At 38.5% G+C, this 26,697-nt stretch overlaps 1 protein-coding gene across 1 annotated transcript in view; it reads right to left on the minus strand.

Annotated features, from left to right (window-relative positions):
- LOC123680755 (5-hydroxytryptamine receptor-like) overlaps positions 1–26,697 on the minus strand; it is a 146,242-nt gene that overhangs the window by 17,757 nt on the left and 101,788 nt on the right. The window contains exon 4 of the mRNA XM_045618810.1: positions 2,355–2,704. Within this exon, the coding sequence (XP_045474766.1) occupies positions 2,355–2,704 (350 nt within the window). The remainder of the gene's footprint in view (positions 1–2,354; positions 2,705–26,697) is intronic.

Raw genomic sequence — 26,697 nt, forward strand, 5'->3', positions numbered from 1 at the left:
GCATCGCATTGTGATTGAAGACGAAAAATGGGTTCATTTCTATGATCCCAAGCGCAGAAAACCATGGGGATATCCCGGCCATGCTTCCACGTCGCAACCAAACCGAATATTCACGGTTTCAAGGTCATGCTTAGTATTTGGTGGAACTACCTTGACGTAGTGTATTATGAGTTGTTAAAACCGGCTGAAACAATCACAGGCGATCGTTATCGAACGTAATTAATGCGTTTGAGCCGAGTATTGGAAGACAAACGGCCGCAATACAATGAGGGACATGATAAACTGATTTCACAGCATGACAATGCTCGACCCCATGTTGCGAAAGTGGTCAAGACATACTTGGAAACGTTGGAATGGGAAGTCGTTCTCCATCCGCCGTATTCTCCGAACGTTGCTTGCTTGGACTATCATTTGTTTCGATCAATGGCACACAGCCTGGCTGACCAGCATTTCCGGTCTTATGAAGAAGTAAAAAATTAGATCGATTCGTGGATCACTTCAAAAGATGACCAGTTTTTTCAACGTGGTATGTCTGAAAAGATGGGAGAAAGTAGTGGCCAGCGATGGACAATACTTTGAATCATAAATGTCTAATTAGTTTTTTACAATAGAGCCTCGACTTCCGAAAAAAAACGAAAGCAAATTTCTTCTCTGAATCTGATTGTAGTTCTCGAAATTTTTTCAGTGAGCATCGAATTTGTGTCACCCTGTAGAGCACATGCATACTTCAAAACAATGTCAAATAAACCAAATCAAAATGAATATTCCCTGGCGGCATTCATTCGAAACATAATCTCTTCATTACTCCATCAAACGAATGAAATTCTTCGAGGCAGCTATGGATTTTTAATGGTGTAATAAGGGTGAGTGGTATTTTTATTTATACCTATCCCTATGGATTACGTTGATACGAATCGGAATCACCCTTATAAAGTTCGGTCATTCGGTTGCCGTTTTTGAATGGAACACACATTTAACGATGTCTTCGTAACAACAGGATGTTTACAGGGATGTATTCTTATAGCGTGATATAACCCATGAGAATTATGGGAGAAAAATAACCGTAATATTTTAGTATCGTTAGCACGCGAATCAAACAGATGCTACCAGGCCGTAAAAAAGGTCCTAAAAACATTGCTTCATACATTTTCCTTCTAGCCAAACTTGTTTTTGGAACCCTGGATAATTTGCTTTGTTTCATCTTTCAAGCAGTATTTTCTAAAATAAAACTTTAAAGGAAACTACAAATAATTTTATACCTACACACCGGCAATATTGAGGGAACTGGCAAAATCACCAGGAATCAAGTAACAATTGAAAAAAGTTGAAGCTCATCTTCGACCAGTTTCAAATTAGCCCAAACAGCAAAAATGAGACGTAAACAATGGTCATTTGGCTTTAATTCTTGCAAGAGCTGTATTTTATAGGCATGCAAAATTTTCCAACTATTCTCGAGGCTGCCGACACTTCTTGAGACAAGATACGGACTTGAAACCTCAATATGCTCTAAATCACAGCTTGATCTATAAAAGTTGTTTTATTTGAGGGAGCTGTAACTAATATTTTAGGAGGTATAACGATTATTGTGTAGAAATTCAATTTTTACGTTTTTTTTTCCAATTTTCGAGTTCAAAATTTTCATTAACTATGGGATCTATGAATAATCAGTAAGCGGTGTTAGGATGAATGATCCCAATGAGCCGAATTCCGCTCTTGCCAGAAAATATTTAGATGAAAAAATTTGTCTCAAATTTTCCATACCTGAAAAAATTACAAAAATTTTTTTTGACGAAAGTTCCCACCTGGGAATTTCATATCATTCTATCAATTGATTCGATAACGAAGATTATGAAAATGCTTGTAGTTTTGCGATTAGTCCATTGTTTCAGAAATTATAGGTAGTAAACTCGAATTTTCAAAAAATTTGGACAATATTCTCGAGGCTGCGAACTCTGCTGGAGACAAGATATGGACTTGAAATCTCATTATGTTTTGAATCACACCTTGATCTATAGAAATACTTTTATTTGAGAGTGCTGTGACCAATATTTCAGGAGATATCACGATTATTGTGTAGAGATTCAATTTCTACGATATTTTTCTAAATTTCGAAGTTCGAAATCATCAAGTTCTGTGAGATCAACGAACAATTGGTAAGCGGTGTCGGCGAATTTTGCTTTTGCCCGAATATTTTCAGATGGAAAAATTATCTAAAATGTTCCACGTAGTCGATGGACAAAGGCCAACAAGTTGAGAACGGTGACGTATTGACATTTCGGCGTCTTCTTCAACACTACGAGCTACAGCAGCAATATACACATTCTTCGTCTTACTGAAATCAGTTTTACACTCACCTGCTATGCCTCCTGCTGCGATATTCCTGTCGGGGACTGGATTCGAACCGGTAATGACGTGTTTCCTGCGTATACGTTTCCTGGCCGTCTGGAATATCCTCCAGTAGAGGGCCAGGATGACCAAGAGTGGCAGATAGAAGGAGGAAGCTGTGGCGAAGATCTGGTAGTAGAGATCTTGACTGACCAGACACTTCTTGTTTTGGATCCTTGTGTTCCACTCTGGGTCCTTCCAGCCTAAGAGGGGAGCAATGCAGACCATGAAGGATACCATCCAGATTACGAAGATCATGATGCCTATCCTTTTGGCTGTGCGCTGGTGGATGTAGTCGATGTTAGTGACTGCCATGTACCTGCAAAGAGATTGAATTCAGTTGGTGATGATGGTTTTGGACTTGTGATTTTTGTAAAATACCGATTATCTATACATATACAACCTGATGACTTGTGCGTTTGGTCCATGGAAATGAGGGAAAGTAGAGATTAGTCTGGATTAAATATTCCGACATATATATCATGGTATCTTACTGATCCAGATGCTTTTTGTGGTATAGGAAAATGAACTTATATGAAATGAAAGGTGTTTTTTTAGAGCTATAGAACTTTGAATTGAAATAAAACAACGATGGATCATTCGATTGACATGAATTTTATTTATCCGCTAGATAATCTTGGGTCATTACATTTTAAATATGATTTCTGGCATATGACCGCCACGGCTGGCTCGGATGTAGTCCAATCTGGACGTCCAATTGTTGAATACTTTTTCCAACATTTGTGGCCGTATATCGGCAATAACACGGCGAATGTTGTCTTCCATATGGTCAAGGGTTTGTGGCTTATCCGCATAGACCAATGACTTTACATAGCCCCACAGAAAGTACTCTAGCGGTGTTAAATCACAAGATCTTGGAGGCCAATTCACATGCCCAAAACGTGAAATTAGGCGGTCACCAAACGTGTCTTTCAATAAATCAATTGTGGCACGAGACGACATCATCGTTTTCGAAGAAGTACGGACCAGTGATTCCACCAGTCCATAAAGCGCACCAAACAGTCAGTTTTTCTGGATGTAACGGTGTTTCGACATACACTTGAGGATTAGCTTCACTCCAAATGCGGCAGTTTTGTTTGTTGACGTAGCCATTCAACCAGAAGTGCGCTTCATCGCTAAAAAAATAAAATAGACGTAGTGCGCGATACGTATTCCGCACAGAACCATTATTTTCGAAACAAAATTGTACAATTTGCAAGTGTTGTTCAGGCGTGAGTCCATTCATGATGAATTGCCAAACCAATTTGAGAATAAATCACTTGGCAGCTGTTAAATGGGTCGCCATCTTGAACAGTAATGCCAACTTAAAGTTATACACCTCGAAAAAAAAACACCCTTTATATCATCGTCTTCAGAAAGTTTCTGAGGATGAACTTCTAGTTTCGGTTTAAAGAAAAAAGCAAATGCAAGACAAGATTGTGTTGATAATTTCTTCCAGGATTCCAGGAATATTCGTAGATATATTTTCCGAGAGAATACACGTTTCTAATTTGAAGGAACGTTCTGCAAAAGAGCTTAGTGAACCTCAGGTTCGACCTGTGTCCAATAATGTATGTATGTATTAATATGTGATGACATTTCTGTTTGTAGAAACACGTGAGCGATGCAATTTGCAAATTACTTTGTTGAATTCCCAAAGGATTCCTTTGTGGCGTTCAATTAAATTAGAGTATATTATAACGTGGTCATGCGAGGATGGCTTTTAGATATCGATTCTACTGAGTATGGCTATCACTGTTTGATTTTCGCATTGTGTTCGATGATGAAAGGGTCAATTTTGCGCACTTTCGTGAAACTTTGTTAGTTCAAGAAATTCCACTGAAATCTAAAGTGAATCACTTATACAGGATGGTCTAGGATAACCTGACGTTTTTGGAAAGGAAGTATGAGAAGAGACTTTTGGGTAGTATGTTATTTCAGAAGCAAGGGAACAGTGGACCGTGCAACATCGCATGTTTACATATGATAGAAACCAAGATGTAGCGCAATATTTGAAACAGTAATTCTTGAGAAACGCCCTGTAACGCGAGAACGAATCAAGATATCTAATGCTCCGCTTTCTATTAGTTGTACAACTTAGCTTCCACCGTATTGCAATAGATGGCTGTAGCGGTAAGAGGTAGTCAAAATAAATATTTGTTAACATAACGCCATCGAAATATTAGTCGATTTGTGTCTGCATCATTAAGTTATTCTCGATTAAACATGTCTGCTTAGGAGCCAAATTCTCGTCATTCGCTGGAGGTTTTAGTTTCCTGCTTTAATATGAAGAAATCTGCGGCTGAGGCTCATCGAATGCTCTCGAATATGGTGGGGCTGCTATTAGTGGAAGAACTTGCCGAAAGTGGTTTTTAACTCTTCAAGAACGATGATTTTGTAGTCGAAGACCAGCATAGCGGTGGAAGAGAGAAGGTTTTCGTAGATGCAGAATTGGAGGCATTACAAGACTCGTGTCAAACGCAAATAGAATTGGCAGAATCATTGGATGTGACGCTACAAGCCATTTAAAAACGCCTGAAAGTCATAGGATCGATTCAGAAACAAGGAAATTGGATGCCGTGGGAGTTGAAGCCGAGAGATGTTGAATGACGTTTGTTTGCTCGTGACTAGCTGCTTGCAAGGCAAAGACCAAAAGGATTTCTGCATCGCATTGCAACTGGAGACGAAAAATGGGTTCATTACGATAATCCCATGCGCATAAAATTATGCGGATATCCTGGCCATGCTTCCACGTCGACAGCCAAAGTGAATATTCACAGTTCCAATGTCATGCACAGTATTTAGTGGGACCAGCTCGGCGAATAGTTAAAACCAACTGAAACATACACAAGCCATCGTTATCGAACACAATTAATGCGTTTGAGCCGAGCATTGAGAGACAAACGAGAGACATGATAAAGTGATTTCACATCATGACAATGCTCGGCCTATTTTGCGAAATTGGTCAAGACATACTTGGAAGTTCTACACCACCCGCCGTATTCTTCAGACGTTGCTCCCTCGGATTATCACTTGTTACGACCAATGGCATACAGCCTGGCTGACCAGCACTTCCGGTCTTAAGAAAAAGTTAAAAATTGGATCGATTCGTGGATTGCTTCAAAGGATGACCAGTTTTTTCAACGCGGGATTCGTACGCTGACCGAAAGATGGGAGAAAGTAGTGGCCAGCGATAGACAATACTTTAAATCATAAATGTCTTACCAGGTTTTTACAATAAAGCCTTGAATTTCGGAAAAAAACGGCGCAAGCAAAGTTGTACGCCTATGTATTATCTTATCATTTCGAAAAAAGAGATTCTCAAAAATTTTTTCTCTAAGTCCTACAGTTCTTTAGATGCTCACAATGAGCATTGAATTTGGGGGAGCGCAAAAGCTTCTTTTCCGGCATCGGTAGATTTTTCTTAAAGGAAAATGTATCGCTCCGCCCACTTGACCCAGATACAGAAAAAGCCACCCAGTTCATTATATCGGTGCAAACAGAGGGAAACCTAACCTAACCAGGCGTTCAGATCGAACAATAAACTTTCATCTCCCCGTGAAAAAAACATATTTTAAACAACCACTCCAACTTGACGCAGCCTCCTCCAAAAAAACTATCGGGAGTAACTGTTGCGAGAGAGAATAGCTGAATAACGGATAACGAATATGGAATGATTCAAATTTTTTGAGGGCTGGATACTTGAAAGCTGAAGCAACAACAAACAACACTGGGTTTTATAATTAAAGGTTGACGCAGGCTTCGATAACAAAGTTGTCATAATCAGAATTTACCGGTTACTGAATTAATTACAAAAACATGCAGAATGTTCGAAGTGCTACCGCACCTGCATTTTTAATCCTTTCTACTGTTGATTACAACTTTAATCTGCCCATCCTTTTAACCCTTTTATTGAGCTAGGTAAATAATGAGATATTAATAGGGACTAAGTCGTTATCGAGCAAATTTACATTCTTTTTTATACATTTCACTGCACATTTTCTCTGGTCATAAGCTACACACTTGAAACTTCACTATGTTTCAGATCAGAACTCGATCTCTGAAAAAGTTTTCATTTGAGGGGTATCAGGATATATATAAAATTCGACATTATCTTGGTTGACTTTGTTGAAATGTCGTCCATGTAGGGGCTTCTCTCTCTGCATCTTTGCAGTTTTTCTTGGATTGTCTGGTGGTTGTATGACAATTGCTTCCTGTGGAGTTGTATAGGTGTTGATTCGTCTGCTTCACACAGTATTTTGTAGACCTCTGATGTAGGTACTTCCTTGATCCCTGAATTATTCTCCTAGGCTAGGCTTTCTATCTGCTCAAGAGCAAGTTCCATGATGTCCATCAGACCTTTGCCTCCTTCATTTATCGGCAGTGTCGTCCTCTCAATGCTTCTTTTTGGATGGTGCTTGTGTGCTTTTGTCAGCAGTGTTCTTATTTTGCGTTGCGAGTTTTCTGAATCTGTTTTACTCCAAGGAATTATATCGAAAGAGTATGTTAGAATTGAACATGCATATGTATTGATGGCTCTCGTCATGTTCTTGCTGTTGAGGTTTGTGTTTAAAATTTGGTTTGTTCTCCTGATGATGTACTCAGTTGTTAAGTCTTCCTTCATTCTTTGATAGTTGATTCGCCGACTTTGTTTCATTCCTTGTATTTGTAATTATTATAATTATTATTATTTTAACTAGAAAAGTAGCTTCCATTACATTCATCAGGCCCCTGCCACCTTTATTTCTCTAAAGTGTTGTGCTTTCAATGCTGCTTTTCGGATGGTGCTTGCTTGCTTTTGTCAGCAGCGTTCTCATTTTGCGTAGCAAGTTTTCGAAGTATGTTTTGCTCCATGGAATGAGTATGTAGAATTGCACATGCATATGTATTGATGACTTCGTTATGTTCTTGATGTTGGGGTTTGTTTTTGAAATATAGTTTGTTCTCCTGATGATGTACTATTGTATTCAGTTGTTAAGTCTTCCTTCATTCTTTGATGTTGGATTCGTCGACTTGTTTTCATTCCTAGGTATTTGTTGTTATCATTATTTTAACTAGAAAAATAGCATCTTCCACGTTACCGAACACAACACAGGGCGACCAACCGCAGCGTCCAGCCCAAAAGCGTCACAAACCGCTAGCACCCCCCTCCACCCCTTCTGACGTCACAGTCTCACCCGGGGATTTTCGAATTCAATTACAGTCCCGTTTCCGGGCCGAGTGTGGCCAATATGGCGGGAAATAAATTAAGTTCGCGACAACGGGCCGGGACAAAGAGGACCCCGTCCGGAGATATTCGATCCCTTGGGGGCACAGGGGGAAATTCACCAGCGCGCGACTGGGGTTCCGCGTCAATTGTCACGTCCCGAAGATGTTTTCTCGCCTAGACCAACAACAACAGTTATACAGAGTCGTTATTGTGAGATATTAGTGGACTCCTAAGAGGGATTACCGAAACGTGGCTTTCCGCGTGTCAGTCAAATTACCAGCATTGGATTTTTCTTTAATTCGCAAATAAAAATATTTCCATTCTACAACGTAGATTATTATTTGAAGAAATCATGTGAAAACCCCATAAAAATCGGTGGTTGCAAGAAAAAAATCTATGATTTCGTTTCGAACTGAGCAGTCACGTGGTGGTATTCCCTCTTAATTTTCTTCACCACTTTTCACTAATACTGATAATTTTTCTAGTTTTTTGATAGCCGAATGAGAAGTTTCTATAGTTGTTATCTACGTTGAGAATCTCGAACTGTGTTGACATTTCTGTAGAGTAAGGTTTGGTTATTCATCATGAATCGTTTAACATCAAAATATTTATATTGAAGGGCTTCTTCTTCATCCAAACAAAATCTTTTCCATCTTTCCTTTTCACTAAAAGTTGAGAACCAGAAAGGAGTTATAAATGTTATAGTCTGTCTTCATTATATTGATTTGAAGTTAGCTACCCATTCTGAAAACGAATCGGAACCTTAATGGATAGTTTGGAAACAACCATGAAATTCATAATTTGGATAAGTATTCATCAAGTGGTCAATGGTTTCTTTTACACCCCATTCACATGGTGAGCTTTCAATAGAATGCCATTTGAAGAAGATACTATTGCAACCTACTATTGACCAGACCTAAGTCGGTTTAAAATACACCAAATTTTCCTAGGAAGACTTTATCTGAAGGATTAACGATTATACTTTTGTTGGAGACATCTCAAAAACTCCAATGCAAGCACCAGAATTCCTTGTATCTTTCATCAGATTGAAGGAAAGTATTAATCCATAAAGGTTTACGTGACTTTGATCTGGTTTTAGTATCTGGAAGGTAAGATACAATTCGAAATAATTTCGGGTAGAAATGAAATTTATTTCAAGAATTCTTGACTGCAACCTGAATATGAGTCAAAACTTATCATTTGAGACTATTCCCGCCACTTTGACGAAATCGTAGAGCAATCTGTTCAGAGAACAAGCGTGCAAAAAACCAACCACCAATCAAAGATCGAAGCATCCAGATTGAAATAAAAAGAGAACGCACCACCTAATTTTCTAATTAGCAGTGGCGTTACGACCAGTGTAATTGATGGTTCCTGCACCTTGAACACCTTAATCACTGACGGAGGACGTAAAAGTCGAACCTTCCTGAACAACTACCTCCCATTAACCCCAAGCGACACACGCAAGCAAGCCCTAACCCCCCCCACACGTCCCTAACGACCCCATTCTCGGTTGCATCATCTCGGGCCCAAGCTCCTCCAAGATCGTTTAATCCTGATGCTGTATTAATCACATCTAAGCCGGGTTTGGGCTGCACACCCCGTGGGACATTTATCTTACGTCATCGTGAATGGTACGATGGACGTTATTGATAATTTAGAAGGGGTTTTCGTCTAGGGAAGACCTTTCGGTAATGAGCTCCGCTACGCCACTGTTCCATTTACATGACAGTTCAAAATGACTGGTCAGTAATGTCGTTCGTTGGATGGAAATGAAGAGGATATAATACTTGAGGAAAATCGTTGAAGGAAGTGAGAATGTGGGATGATATCCAATAAGAGATGGCTATATGGAGGTTAAGTCTGAGATGTCTTGGAATACTGGAGTGTCCACTCAGTTTTAGGTAAGTTGAATATCTTACGCGACATCTTCAACCCAACTGACGGTTAAACCGAGGGTTAAACTTCAGTTTATTGTTTTGTCGACGCCCACATCAACTTTTGTTGTCGTTTCCATCTAGATAAGAGGCCAATTGAAAAGTCCCCGGTCTCCATTGTAGTTATAACACATATTTTTCGTAGAATTCGATTACTTCTTCATTGGCGCTAAATTTCTTTCCAGCGAGCGTTCTTTTGAGGTCTGAGAACATGAAAAAGTCGCTGGGGGCGAGATCTGGCGAATACGGTTGATGTAGAAGCAATTCGAAGCCCAATTCATGCAATTTTGCCATTGTTTTTCTTCAAATGGGGCCGTTTTTTTAACGATTTCATCCTTTAAACGATTCATTAACGCTGTATAATAATCGGTGTCGATGGTCTGGCCCATTTGGAGATAATCAATGAATATTATACCATGCGCATCCCAGAATACTGATGCCATAACCTTGCCAGCTTACTGTTGTGTTTTTCCTTGCTTTGGATTCGGTTCATCGTGTGCAGTCTACTCAGCTGACTGTCGATTGGACTCCGGAGTGAAATGATGGAGCCATGTTTCATCCATTGTCACATATCGACGTAAAATTCAGGTTTATTGCACTTAAACAGCTTCAGAATCAATAACACGTTGTTGCTTTTGACCGATTGTGAGCTCGAGCGGCACCCATTTTGCACACAGCTTTCTCATGTAAGAATATTCGTGAATTATATGATGTACAAGTTCAGATGATATCTTCACAATGTTTGCTATCTTGATCAGCTTCACTTCACAGTCATTCAAAATTATTTGACGTTTTTGATTTTTTCGTCAGGGACAGCCTCTTTTGGGCGTCTACTGAGTTCGCCGTTTTCGGTGCTCATTTCACCACGTTTAAACTTAGCATACCAATCAATGATGGTTGATTTTCCTGATGCAGACCCTGGAAACCCTTCAGCAAGCAAAGATTTTGCATCAACTGTAATTTTTCCCTTCAAAAATCAATATTTTATCAGCACACAAAATTCTTTTTTTTCCATCTTTTTCCAAAAAACAAAAGTAGCTACACTCACAACGCAATATCTCACAAACTAATGGTCGGAATTCTGTCAAATATTGACATGCATCGTTTGAAGGTTGGTACAAACTAAAAATCATATGGATTTAATACTAGCACCACCATGTGTGCGTCAGGCCAAGAATTTTTCAATTGGCCTAATAAAATGGGTCGCTAACTTCAAATCAATATAATGAAAAACTATAACATTTATTACTTTTTTCTGGTGTTATATTAAATCATAAAAATAACGCATAACGCATAGATACGCAACCACAGATCGCCAAACCCCTTAGAATCCCTACAAATCCCTCCTCAACAATAGAATCGAGCCGATGAAAAACTAAGGGCCCGTCTGTGGAAAACTGTCCAGCTCAGCGAATTTCCCATATTGGAAATCAGTCGTATTTACGCTTTCCCGGACCCGGATCCCATAAATCCCGGCGTTCCCGATCGAGGATAACAGCCCCCCCCTCTCTCTCTCAGTCCCCAAGGGAAGGGGGTAACGTCCTTTGCATATACCCAGACTTGGCACGCTCGAACTGGTCCGCCGTCTGACAAGTGTGAACATGTGTGAAAATTTGTGTATTTTGGGACGCGGAAATCGGCTATTTCCCTTCCGATCGGAGTGGGGGGGATTGGATGGAAGGAAAATGCTGGGAAAAATATCAATATTAGGTCGTTTGGGCGAATGTAGAAATGTATGTGTTTCATATAATTCATGTATTCCATATACTGTTCATATATGATAATTATGAATTATGAGAATAACTGACAGGTGAGGGAAATTATATTAAAGTAAATATCGAGTAAATCTATTTTCTCTATTTCTATATCGTAATGAGTTCATTACAGTTCTAAAAACAGTGCTATAATGAACTCATTACAGCATCGTTTTTTGGATATATTTTTCGTTTTGTGGTTGTCTATGCTGACTTCCAATCCTATCAAATTTCAACAAACGTCAATAATTGTCAATATAATATAATTTGGTGATATAGAGAAATGATTTGCTGCATATTCGCAAATTCTCATAATCTGGTAGTGTTAAATCGATTTCGTCAGACATAATTCACGAATTTAATGTGTAATTGTAAATTATGTCTAAATTCGAAACATACGATTCATATTCAAATTCCGTAATCTGTCAATTTTCGTAACAGTCACACCAACTGCCAAGATACAATACAAAAGTCACTAGGATATATAATCTGAATTTTTCATTGAATTTCGACAATATTTCGCAAAACTTGACTGAAATAGAGAAAATATCGTCTGATACTCGTTGCAGAAGGCAATTCCAATACTCATGCGTTCCAAAACTCGCTCCTTCGTCGCTCGTTTTCGAATTTCGCATTCGTGTTGGAATAGGAGCCCATTCTGCAACTTGTTTTAGAATATACTATTCTCTATTTCAGTATCGTAATTAACTCATTACAGCATTGTTTTCAGTTATATTTTTCGTTTTGTGGTTGTCTACACTTCCGATCAAATTTCAACACACGTCAATACGCTCTATTAGTGATGACGTCACACACAGCCATTTTAGTTCTCCTGTCAGTGTTCGGAATACAAACAAACAAATTGTCATTCAAATTAGTACGATGTCGTTGAACAAATTGGCTTATTTTGATAAATAAGATTATTTAAGGAACGATTTTACTATTAATTGATAGACAGAAGGCACGAGATTAATGCCAGTAAGTTCGAACTTGAAGTTCAACTAATAAACACGGCTTTATACAAAATCTGGGGAATGATACAGGATTCAAACTTACTGGTATTAACCTCGTTCCTTCTGTCTATCAATTAATACTGAAATCGTTCCTCAAATACTCTTATTTATGAAAATAAGCCAATTCCTTCAACGACACCGTACTAATTTGAATGACAATTTATTTGTTTGGATTCCGAACACTGTCAGGAGAACCAAAAATGGCGGTGTGTGACGTCACACTAATAGAGCGTATTGTCAATATAATAATAATAATAATATAATATAATTTGGATGTGGGGAAATTATCTGCATTATTTTTCGCATATTCTTTTAATTCTGGTGGTGTAAAATCGATTTCGTCAAACATGATTCGCAAATTTAATGCGTAATTTTAAATTATTTCAAAATTCGATACGTATGATTCAAATTAGGTAATCTGTCAATTTTCGTAACAGTCACACCAACTGCCAAGATACAATACAAAAGTCACTGAATGTTTAATCTCAATTTTTCATTGAATTTCGACAATATTTCACAAAACTTCACTGAAATAGAGAAAATATCGTCTAATACTCGTTGCAGAAGACAATTCCAACACTAATGCGTTCGAAAACTCGCTCCTTCGTCGCTCGTTCACGAATTTCACATTCGTGTTGGAATATGAGCCCATTCTGCAACTTGTTTTAGAATATACTATTATGTAATTGTAAGAATCCCTTACAAACCCAGATATTTTGTTTCTGCGACTATTTTCAAGTCGATGATATTGAAATAGGCAAGATGATACTACTCTCAGAGTAATGAACATAGATAGAGGGAGCATATGTCAGTAAGCAGATACTGTCTCCAACATGAACTATAAAATTTGACATGAAGCGCGCGGAAATGTAACCATATCAGTGATACGATTTTCACTCAATTCGCGAGTATCTCCACAGAGAATGTACTTCTTATGTCCCTTAGTGAATCAACGTTTCATATTAACTCAAAATATATTGCAATAAATACCTAAATATACCAGAAATTCAGAAAATAAACTTCAAGCGCGCCGAACGACGTGAAACAACCGATGACACTAGGAGAGCAAAAGTTGCCAAACCTTGAATTTCAGCCAGTAGATACAGGAAATAATAAATATTCTGCTTATTATAAATTCGACAATTAGGAAAATATCGGATTCCAAATATTCAAATTTGCATATTTAATCAGGAATCACTAAATAAATATATTCCATTCGATATAATATACATTCATGACGATACAGTAAAATTGTGGATTTGAAAATATATCACAATCCGACAACGTAATCTAACCATGTTGGGGGAATGTGAAAATTGCGTTTACTCCCTCTATCTATGTTAATTACTCTATGGGAAAACCCTATATGTTCATAACAGATATAGATTTGAAGTGATTGATTGATATTCCAAACCATTTTAATATAGAACAGTTACTTGATAAAATTCAATATAATAGAATTTCCGCCTAATATTTGCCTTGAAACTAGAGTTAATTACCTAAATGAGGATTCCATCTAGCTTATTTTCACTTCATTCGAAACACCAAACAATTCCATACTGTTAGAACCCGGAGGGAACAGCTCAAAGGATTCTTAAACATACGAACAAACTGCGAAAACACTGCTACATCGATCTCTCGCCTCAGACACTGAAAAATTAGTTGCCAGTCTTGCCCGTGTGATGAAAATTATCTTCCATTATGAAGGGTTGATGAAACTTTCGAAGCTTCCACCTCATTGTGAAACGAGTCGTATTCAGATGCTGCCGAGTTGTATAATAGGGTCCTGGGGGCTTTCAGGTAAACACGAAGGGCGCCCCAGGAGATGGCATTTCTATGTTTTTGCGTCTAGGGTTCCGCTCGACGAAGTGACGGCCTGAAGAGATGAAATTGTCTTTTCGTACTGGAGTTTATTAGATTATTCTGATTTTGATGTGTTAATTGGGTTTGGAGTCAATATAGACGATGGGATGGTAAGATTCGGGACTTGAAATAAAGGGAGTTTCTTTTAGAGCTATAGAACTTTAAATTGCAATAAAACAACGATGGATTATTCGATTGACATGAATTTTATTTATCCGCAAGATAATCTTGTGGCATTACATTTTAATTATGATTTCTGGCATATGACCGCCACGGCTGGCACAGATGTAGTCCAATCTGGACGTCCAATTTTCGATGACTTTTTCCAACTTTTGTGGCCGTATATCGGCAATAACACGGCTAATGTTGTCTTCCAAATGGTCAAGGGTTTGTGGCTTATCCGCATAGACCAATAACTTTACATAGCCCCACAGAAAGTAGTCTAGCGGCGTTAAATCACAAGATCTTGGAGGCCAATTCACAGGTCCAAAACGTGATATTAGGCGGTCACCAAACGTGTCTTTCAATAAATCGATTGTGGCACGAGCTGTGTGACATGCTGCGCCGTCTTGTTGGAACTACATCTCCTAGACATCATGGTTGTTCAATTCAGGAATGAAAAAGTTAGTAATCATGCCTCTATACCGATCACCATTGACTGTAACGTTCTGGCCATCATCGTTTTTGAAGAAGTAGGGACCAATGATTCCACCAGCCCATAAAGCGCACCAAACAGTCAGTTTTTCTGGATGTAACGGTGTTTCGACATACACTTGGATTAGCTTCAGTACAAATGCGACAGTTTTGTTTGTTGACGTAGCCATTCAACCAGAAGTGCGCTTCATCGCTAATGGACGTAGTGCGCGATACGTATTCCGCACAGAACCATTATTTTCGAAATAAAATTGCACTATTTGCAAGCGTTGTTCAGGCGTGAGTCTATTCAAGATGAATTGCCAAACCAAACTGAGAATAAATCACTTGACAGCTGTTAAATTGGTCGCCATCTTGAACAGTAATGCCAACTTAAAGTTATATACCTCGAAAAAAAACACCCGTTAGATCCTCGTGTGAGAATCGAACCCGCAATCTCCGAATCCATTCGAGATCTATCTTATACAAAGTGGTCTTCATTAAAAAAAACTCTTCATGTATAAATTCAATAGCGCTTCTTGTTTGTTTTTAAAAGCCCACAAAACTAGCACTCTATCCATATTTTATTTTCGAGGAACAGACGTCAACACTTCGAACGAAAAAATAATCACATTCGATGGCGAATTTTACGAGGACTAGTCATTTTTTTTCTGTCGTCAGTGCTGGAATTGAATTTCGGGCGTTCCTGAAGGAGCAACAAAGGATCGAGAGGGAAATTTGCTCCCGATTTTTCGCAAGCGTAAACGTGGGACGATAATGCAATATCGAAGAGGCATTTGTTGGATCGTTAAAATTTCACGGAACCCTCGACATTTTGAAGATGAAACGAATTTACGTAGGATGTCAAGAGGACGAAAGGACCTTCGGGCCCGGTGACGTCAGAGCGTTAATATAACTTTTAGGGGAAGACTGAGGCATTTTTCAGAGGGGATGTCGAATCTGAAGTGTCAGGCTTTCCAGGAAAAAAAATGTACTTGTAATGATCGAGAGGGTGATTGGATGTAGGGCCAACTCTTTCCTTTGACGGCTTTTAATCAATCATCTCACTTGTTGGAAAGAAGAGTTTCAATCTGGACCACCTGAGGATGCTGCGGTTTCGACGAGACTTCATTGAAGTGAAGATGTAATCCGTGTTAGATCATGATTTCATTTGGAAAACAAGCCTTGGACATTTGTATCTGGTGGATATTTGTTGTTGTAGTCGAGGGATTCTCTAAACCTACGTTGGAGGGTTTTTCCATTTTCCTAAGAGTTTTAAGAGCGTTTTCTGGGAGAAATTTCTTTAAAGGTGGTAGATTCACCTCACGATAGAGTTGGGTATTGCGAACGAATCAGGGTGCCTTGAAAGTGGTCCTGAGGAATTTATTTTGAATGATCTGACTTAGTTGCGCACTAAAGTCCAACAAATTGAAGCGTAAGTTGCAGTAGGATGGACAATAGTTCTGTTCAAGATCAGCTGGTTTTGCACGGGCATCTTGCTGCAACGATAGAGTGTCGATGACAATTTGGCAAAACCAAGATAGCATAGTTCAGATGCTGGTTGAAAGTAAAATATACTTGGAAACATTGAAATAGGAAAGCCTACCCCACCTGCCGTATTCTCCAGAAGTTGCTCTGAATGGCACACTGCTTGGTTGACCAGCACTTCCGATTATGAAGAAATAAAACATTTTATCGATTCGTGGATCGTTTCGAAAGATGAACAGTTTTTTCAACGCGGGATTCATACGCTGCCCGAAAAATGGGAGAAAATAGTGGCCAGCGATGGAAAATACGTTGAATCATAAATGCAACGGGTGTTTGTTTTCGAGGTATATAACTTTAAGTTGGCATTACTGTTCAAGATAGCGATCGATTCAACAGCTGTCAAGTGATTTATTCTCAGTTTGGTTTGGCAATTCATCATGAATAGACTCACGCCTGAACAACGCTTGCAAATAGTGCAATTTTATTTCGAAAATAATGGTTCTGTGCGGAATACGTATCGCGCACTACGTCCATTAGCGATGAAGCGCACTTCTGGTTGAATGGCTACGTCAACAAACAGAACTGCCGCATTTGGAGTGAAGTTTATCCTCAAGTGTTATCGTCCATCAGAGCAGTTAATTCGATTAACCATGGAACTTTTTCGCACCACGTTTACTCTTATTGATAACTCGCATCCCCAGAGACGCCGTACGGTGAGTACAGAAGAAGCTATTGCTGCTGTAGAGCATAGCATTGAGGAAAACCCGAATGAGTCTATCCGCCATCGAGCACAGGAATTGGATCTGTGTCCATCCACTTTATGAAAGATTTTGCGAAAGGATCTTGGTTTGTGTGCTTACAAAATCCAACTCGTGCAAGAATTGAAGCCAAACGATCATCAAGTAAGGCGTAGATTCGTCGAATGGGTCCAAAATGAGATTGCTGTTGTTCCCGGTTTTCATAAGCGAATTTTGTTTAGCGATGAAGCGCACTTCTGGTTGAATGGCTACGTCAACAAACAAAACTGCCGCATTTGGAGTAAAGCTAATCCTCAAGTGTATGTCGAAACGCCGTTACATCCAGAAAAACTGACTGTTTGGTGCGCTTTATGGGCTGGTGGAATCATTGGTCCGTACTTCTTCAAAAACGATGATAGCCAGAACGTTACAGTCGATGGTCATCGGTATAGAGCCATGATTACTAACTTTTTCATTCCTGAATTGAACAACCATGATATCCAGGAGCTGTGGTTCCAACAAGACGGCGCAACATGTCACACAGCTTGTGCCACATTCGATTTATTGAAAGACACGTTTGGTGACCGCCTAATTTCACGTTTTGGACCTGTGAATTGGCCTCCAAGACGTCCAGATTGGACTACATCCGAGCCAGCCGTGGCGGTCATATGCCAGAAATCATATTTTAAATGCCACAAGATTATCTTGCAGATAAATAAAAAAATTCATGTCAATCGAATAATCCATCGTTGTTTTATTGCAATTTAAAGTTCTATAGCTCTAAAAAAAACACCCTTAATAACCAGTTTTTTACAATAAAGCCTCGAATTTCGGAAATAAACGGTGGAAGCAGAGTTGTACTCATATGTTGAAATATAGAAAGAATGAAACGTGTTTTAACAATATACCATTTCGGATGTATAACAAATTCATGATTCCCAAAAGAAGTACACTCCTGCAAGCAATATTCCCTCCCAAATCTCCTACAACATACTGAAATAAGGAATGCTTCATCCCCACATAGCAGCAGTTTTATTACAACTTATTGCCGATGTCGAACACATCCTCAACACAATGCTATTGCAGTTCTTCCAAGACACGAGCGCCAAGCTAACCCCCATTCTCACCCCATTCCAACCCCTAAAAGGCGAGCCCCCCGTTGGCTTCAAACTCGACAACATTCATATCGCGCTCTGGAGATAATTTTGGCGCTCTAAAGCCCAGTCAGACGTTGGGATGATGAATTATCTGCAGTACCGAAAAATTCGCATGGGGTTCATTTCGAAACGGAGGCTTTTCTTGTCGATCTGCCGAGCTTTATGAAAAATTCACGTGTTCTATTCCACGCTCCATTGTGGAACATTGGAAACTTCGGTTGTGTGATGAATTGATGATGCTTTGGGTTTGGGAGATGGATGACTGGAATTTGGCTATTTTTGTTTATTATTTTCGATAATAAACCGAGAATAACTGACAGTTATCTATTTCTACTTTTTAATTTTACGAATTACAAATTTTCATACTGAGAGATAGGCAGAAATAGGAATCGAATACATCCTCAGAGTAGTGAACATAGATAGAGGGAGCATCTGTCATTTTCAGTAAGCAAATTTTGTCCCCAACATGAACTATTAAATTTGACATGGAGCGCGCGGAAATGAAAACATATCAGTGATACGATATTTCACTCAATTCGCGAATTTCGCCACAAAGAAACGCTTCTTATGTCCCATAGTGAATAATCGTTTCATATTAACTCAAAATTTGAAAATTCCAGATATGTAGAGACAGGGCTGGCGCCAGCAATTTTGACGCCTGAAGCAAAGAATTTCAATTTCAATATACACTGCGTCCGTAAAGTATGGAACAAATTCATTTTCAGCTAAACAGATCATTTTTAGAAATAATCCTGAAACACGTCGATTTTTTATTTTAATTTACCGTATTTTAAAACAATAATCTAATATACAGGGTGAATTACTTTCGAGTAATAATGTCACCTTTTTTTTTTCAAATGGAACACTCCCATTCTGTCTCAATTTTCCGATTACTCTAGCTGAGCTGATTCCAAAAATTTATCACATGTTGATTCCAATTGGTACAGAGTGGACAAAAATACAATAGTTTTGTGTGTGCTCATAAAGTAACGCGTAACATTCTTCATTAGTTAAATTAACAATATTATCAAAAATACTTATTGTCTAGCGTGTTACATTCAAACCAATTTCCGCTAGACAATAAGTATTTTTGATAATATTGTTAATTTAACTAATGGAAAATGTTACGCGTACCACCCTGTACCAATTGGAATCAACATGTAATACATTTTTGGAATCAGCTCAGCTAGAGTAATCGGAAAATTGAGACAGAATGGGGGTGTTCCATTAAAAAAAAAAGACGGTGATGTTATTACTCGAAAGTAATTCACCCTGTATATTAGATTATTATTTTAAAACACGGTAAATTAAAATAAAAAATCGACGTGTTTTAGTATTATTTCTTAAAATGGCCTGTTCAGATGAAAATGAATTTGTTCCATACTTTACGGACACAGTGTATAATATTAAACCGTTTTTTAAAGGTTTTTTCAATTGAATGAAACAGCTACTTACGCTGTAGGTATCTTGATTCATTCCTGGATTGCTTCGACGCCGATGAACAATGCGTAAGTAATATATCTGATTTTCACATTCACAATACGATAGATCACCTATCATAATACAAAATACAAAACGCGGTAAGGCAGGCAAAGCCTCGAAAACTAAATGAGATTAAAATCATGTGTTTTGCTGAAAACATTTGGCAATTTAAAGTAACTAGTTTCGAATGCAAAATCGTAGGAATTTTCCATATGTTGAATGTGTGAACAACTTCCACATGATTGACAGCTTTTCCTCTTTGTGAAATACATTCCATCCCTCTTTCAATTAGGGTAATAGGCAATGCTGCTTATATTGGTTGGTTTGCCATGTGTTATTTATTGAACATGCGGCTTAATAAAGACAGTTTGGAGATTTTCATTGCAGGGAATGTTGATAAACGCAGCGAAGCGGACCAACCTCATGTTGTTTTTAAGAATCAAGACTATATTTTTTCAGAAATATAAAAAGGTGGCCACAAACTGGGCTAAATTGCCGCCCCTCGAATAGAGACGCCTGAAACAGTCGCTTCACTGTTTCACCCCAAATGCCGGCCCTGTGTAGAGATGATAGACTCGACGAACTAAAACGCAAAAATCTTAAAAATCCGACCCTGTTCACGAGATAAAAGAGGCAGATGCCTCGTAAAACATTGTTAGCGTCGAGGCAAACACTGAACGGAAGATGGAAACTTTCCTCATTCAGAGTCAGTAAGGTGAGAATCTACACCGATGGATATACCGTCGGATACAGACCGACTTTCCATTTCGTAGACGTGTCTCCCCCTCTAAAAGACATCTTTTGTTGCCACAGAAGAGTTTGAAATAGGAAACAATCAATTGCCGACAAGGTAGGAATCTACGCCAAATTGATGTGTGCAGGTTGTCCCATTTGGACTGATCTATTTTCGTGACATGTTTCGACGGGTTGAACACTTCAGTTTCTCGTGGTTGGTGGTTTGGCTTCAATGGGAACCCTTCGTTACGCTGGCATTTGATCTTTTGTGCGTAACCATACGCCATTATTTATTCCCCACAAGGTTTCTACGGTGAGTGGATCATTCAGCTTGCGTATGAGGTCTGAGGGTTTCAATTCGCTGCCTGCTATCAGTCGGTATTTTTGGAGTGTTGTGCTAACCTGAATTATGCAATGAATATTCTGAGTTAGAATAGAAAAATAATGAACAAATCATTGACGTTATGTTGGGTTATTTATCTCTTATCAATTTGCCAGAAAATTACCTAGCGAACTTGTTCGACCATCGAATGTAATATTTTCTGCTTGTACAGGGTGTCCCTCAGGGTAATAAACATAGATAGTCATTTTCAGTAAGTAAATTTTGTACCTAATATGAACTACCAAATTTGACATGAGGTGCGTGGAAATGGAAACATGTCAGTGATACAATATTTTACACAATTCGCGAGTTTCTCCACAATGAACGCACTTCTTATGACCCATAGTGAATCAACGCTTTATATTAACTCACAATATATTGAAATAAATACCTAAATCTATCAGAAATCCAGAAAACAAATTTCAAGCGCCCCAAACGACGTGAAACAACCTATGACAGTAGGAGAGCAAAAGTTGCCAAACCTTGGATTTCAGCAGGTAGATACAGAAAATAATAAATATTCTGCTCATTATTAAACCGACAATTAGGAAAAATAGCAGATTCCAAATATTCAAATTTGCATATTCAATATGAAATAAATATATTTCATTCAATATAATATACATTCATAACGATATAGTAACATTGTGGATTTGAATATATATCACAATCCGACAACGTTATCTAACCATGCTGGCGACATGTAAAAATTGCTTATGCTTCCTCTATCTATGTCTATTATTCTATGATCGAAACATCTTATTGGAAAACGCTTCACAATCATATTTCTCATTATCATCCTCTGGAATAATATCGTTCTGTAGATGTTCTTTTGATTACATGAGGCACAAAACTAAATAAGAATCTTGAAACTTTCATGGAAATACATATTGTTTCGTCTAGTTCTAAATTGGACGTCAAATTCTGTCACAGCGTCTCTGCTTATCATTAGAAGTACCTCCATCAGTCGATAACCTTCTTGGGCAGAACTGGATGCCGCAGACTTATTGGAGATGATTTCATCTCGAGACCGAAATGAATAAAATCAAAACCTCTTCCGCCTCCCCTCCCCTCCAACCTCCTGACTCCTGTCAAGTCGAAGTAGCGCTGTCAACTGCAGCCGATGGAGGAAGTCGATTTTAATAACGCAGGCATCTGATTCGGATCTAGAGTGCCTCGGATCGAGTTGTCGTCGACATCTATACTTCGAGATAATTGATTCGCATCCTCAAACCCGGATAATTTCGGTTGGAGAGGCTCGAAGGACCAGGGATTCCGAAATTTGAAGGAGCTGATCTCAAACCTTGTGCCCCTCTAAGTATATTCCCAATTAGTGTTGACAAGGTACGTAGATTGAATGATAGATGTGATAACTTCAGAGATGCTAAGTCGATAAAATTATTTTCAGACACGATTTCACCAGATGGCGACACTAATACGGGTTCTCTATGAACCCGTATGATTGTAACATCTCAGTTGCCTTTGAATTATTCTTATTCTGCTTCTTCTTTGATTCAAGTCACTGAGTTCAGAATGATTTCGACTGTGCTCATTAGATAACCACACTTTCTTCTTTGTTAAACTTTCAAATGTCAAATTGAATGTCAATTCCATGACAATTCGACATTCTATGATATCTAGTTGGGACCCTAGTGAGGGGCGGGAAATAATTACTCAAAGGCAACTGCGATGTTGAAGACCCTGAATATGTACCTATTGTTTGTTAGATTCAGGTTAACTGAATACTGCTAAGTGATGAGACTAAATATGCGGCAAAGACAGAAGTCTCCAGTCACAATGCGATGCAGAAATCTCTTCCGTTTTGTATTGCAAGCTGCTGTTTTCAAGCAAACAAACGCCGTTCAACATCTCTCGGCTTCAACTCGTACAGCACCCAATTTCCTTGTTTCTGAATCATTCAGGCGTTTTGAAATGGCTTGTTGAGTCACTCCCAATGATCCTGTCAATTCTTGTTCCGTTTGACACGAGTCTTGATCAAGTAATGCCTCCAATTCTGCATCTTCGAAAACCTTCTCTCAAAATCAGCGTCTTGAAGCGTTGAAACCACTTTCGGCACGTTCTTTTACAAATAGCGGCCTCACTATAGGGGTTTGAGAGCATTCGATGAGCCTCAGCTGCAGATTTCTTCATATTAAAGAAGAAAATTAAAACCTCAGGCAAATGACGAGAATTTGGCTCGTAAGCTGAAATGTTTGATCGAAATTAACTTTATGATGCAGACACAAATCGACTAATATTTCGATGGCGTTATGTTTACAAATACCTAAGTTTATTGTATGACATCTGCGATCTCTTTATTTCGACGACCACCTACCATTACAGACATCTGTTGCAAAACGGCGAAAGCAAAGTTGTACCCCTAGTAGAAAAATCTAGGATGCTTTATGTAAGTTATTTTTCTCACCAAAACTACTTCGCCTGAATTACTCTGTATCATTAGGTTTTCCTTGAATGAGTATGCTTTACCTATACCCAAAAATCCACTTCTCTTCATTTGCAGCACTCCGATAAATGAAAAACAATACCCTTCGTTCGACGACTGAAAAACCACGTTTCGTGAAAACGTCTTCGCTACCCCTTCTTCGAATGAATAATTTCCCAATTCCACATCCATCTCGAGACGCAATCCTTCAACCGAAAAATTTGATCTGTCTATGATAAAAATTCGATTGCATCAAGTCGATTCCGCACAAATATATCCGATTGTAAATCTAGCTGTCTGAACAGATCCGTACGAAGAAAACTTATGCTGCATACGTTCCAGCTCTTGCATCGTTTTTATTAGATGCACAGGCTGGAGGAATCTTGCCTTGGCTTAGCTCGTATCGAATCATTCTATAGGATCGTATGTACTGAAAGCGGATTAGAATTTATTACTGGCCATGTGAAGTCCTTTTACGATCCCATCGTAATAGGGAGTTTTTAAGTTGAGTACATCAGATGGGCCTTAAGGAGATTTTCCTCGCTTGAAAGATTCCCCTGGAAATGAGTGGGAGATGAGCTTCCCTTGTCTTTGTTCATCGGACTGCAAAGCACCTTTATAACGGTGCCCCATCTGCGTTAGAGAAACTTACAAACAAGAAACACGGCGTTATGGTAATGAGCATGAGATGTTATACAAACCGGAAAAAAAATCGTTGCCTTTCTTAGTCGTCTGATGCAGGGTCTTTGAGCTTTTGGGAAATTTTACAGGGCAAATTTTATTCTGTATTTACTTAGCGTAACAAGAAGTTAGATAATCAAGAATCCTTGGATCATTGTACAGGGTGCCAGAGGGGTAAGGATTACTAGCTGATGTCATTTATTCTTGGTAAATACTCAACGAGAGTAGGAACAAGTTTAAGATGAATTTTGTAACGATATTGCACCTATTTAGGTTGATCTGTATCCAGTGTACACATTTGACTTTTGATCCACAAAGGTCAGAACCCAATAAGGAAGAAAGACCTAGGCACATATTTGAAGACTGACTACTAAGTAGAACAATCTGTCCATTGGTTAGTTTTTCCCCAATAAATATGGATGAATAGGCGAACTAGCAATCAAAATCATAAGCCTCAAACTAATTGCGAACTATCAAATACACTACTTTAGCATTCTAGGTTTCCGGACAGATAGTGGCCTTATTCACCTACAAATCAAAGCATGGTAATTATCTCAAGTGAGTTCTACCGAACATCTTGCATCGTTTGGCGCCATCCTACGAGCTTTTAAGGAGTTAAGAAAATACAAAAAGAAAAAGAAATACGATTTCCAAGTGTGTAATATCATACGATATTAATTATCTATCAGGTGAATGTATCAACAAAAATGCCATCAACATAACCATTGTCAAACAGAAGATTTCCACACCATTTCATAGGAATCATAATCGAAAGTAAACCAAGGAGAATGCATGTCATCAAGGGAGAGTAGCGATATACTGGTTTCACCCTTAAGATGACAAACAAACGAAATAGCAGGCTCCTATTATTTATTTTAAGGTGTTATAAATAAAGGTCAGAATGAGAAGAAAGTTCTAGGCACATATTTGAAGAGTGCAACAATCTGTTCATCGGTTTGTTTTTCCTCAATAAATACGTGTGAATAGCCAAACGAGCAATCAAAATGAAAAACCTCAAACTAATTACAAACTATCAAATACACTACTTTAACATTCTACTCTTCTGGACAGATATCGAACGAGTGCAAATCGATTGAAAACCTGTCCGGAGGCCCAATCGATAAACTCATTACATGAAATGAGCCTCATGTGGCAATTCCAACGAATCAAGCCGTCGATCAGATAGCTGTGAGCTCGAAATAACGAGACGGGCTATTAGCTTGGCAGCAAACAATCAGAAATGGTGGTTTGGTTGAAATTAATAAGGCCTTTCATATCGAATTCACACCATCCGTTACAATGAATTTGTTGCGTATAGTTACGTACGTATTGGGGTATTGTTTTGGACGATCTGAGCATCAGTTATGTTCGGTTAATTGGAAGATTAATGATCCACCTCAATTAGGTATCTCTCATTTCCTGATAGCACTGCTATTATCCTAGTGAACTTACTATACATAATAATGATCTGTGATTTTCGAATTACGCTCTGTTGCCAAGTGGTATAAGGGGTGAAATATTCCTGGCTTTCAAGACCTGGTCTAGTCCATTTTCACCTAAGGTTTCGCCTAGTATAGGTTCTTCACTACGACCAAAAAGTGATTTAGTTTCGAGAACTGTGACTGCAAAATTGTCACTATTTTTGTAGTGTATTTTAACAATTGCTTCAACAATGCATCGATCATTGTTGCTTGTAATAGCGTAATTTTACTTGTCGAACGTCAACAGTTGACATCTTCAAAAGTGACATAATGTCGAGTTATAATGCGCTATTCAAAATTGAACCTCTTATAGGAAAACTCCTTATATTTTCTCATCAATTTTTGTCCACTGTTCACCATTGAGAAATTTTCAAAATAAAAGGAGCTACTTGGGATATATTCCCTAACTTTCATTGAAAAAGTTACCACGCTCCGCTGTGGAGGTGTATAAGGGTACTTATGGTAAGTCGATTCCAGGGAAAAACATCTCAATATGCAATAATATTTCCTAGCTGGAAACCCTCGCAAACTTTGAATCCTATTAGATTTTAGATTCCGGAAACTAGGGTAATGTTTTCAACATCTAATTCCAACATTCTACGAATTCCAAAACATAAACTGCAACATTTTCGAGAGGAATAAGATAATTTCTTTCCTCCAACGATTCCAAACGTTCATTAAGGAAATAATAATTCAATTAAGATGAAATTTTGATATAAAATACTCGAAAGTTTAGTTAGAGCGACGATGCACGTGTTTAACTAAGGCATCCTTAATCAAAAGTCTACGAATATCCTAACTGCCAATTCGAATAATTACAACAGTCCAAAGAGATTCCTCAGTGCTATTTAACGAGGAGAAAACGTTCTTACGAATCAGCCAACTTGTGACGTCAGCAGTTAAGGCTCAACACACCCGTTCGAGATTCTAGGGGCGAATAACTCTAACTGACAAGGCGGAAAAATGGGGAAACGTCTTAGTGAATTCGCTCTTTAGATAGAGAATAGGGGGTATTCTCCGTCAATTTTCAGACGTCAGCAGTTAAGGCTCTCCACACCCGATCGAGTTTCTAGACTGACCGGTTGAGTTCCTGAAATTCGAAAAATATTGGAGCTTTCGAGCGCTTATTCTTTCTTGAGCTTATTGCGTCTTGGTTATTTTATTTAGATGAGGTGTTCTGATTCAGTCTTATCAGATCTTTTGTCACGGAAATATTGGGATATTTTGATATTTTGCTTGATTTTTTTCTGATTCTGGTTCCTTTTATCTTCGAAGGTGAAACAAGATCTAGGTGGCCATTTCACATCACCGGAATGA

This window comes from Harmonia axyridis, chromosome 5, assembly GCF_914767665.1.
Source record: "Harmonia axyridis chromosome 5, icHarAxyr1.1, whole genome shotgun sequence".
Classification (NCBI taxonomy): domain Eukaryota; kingdom Metazoa; phylum Arthropoda; class Insecta; order Coleoptera; family Coccinellidae; genus Harmonia; species Harmonia axyridis.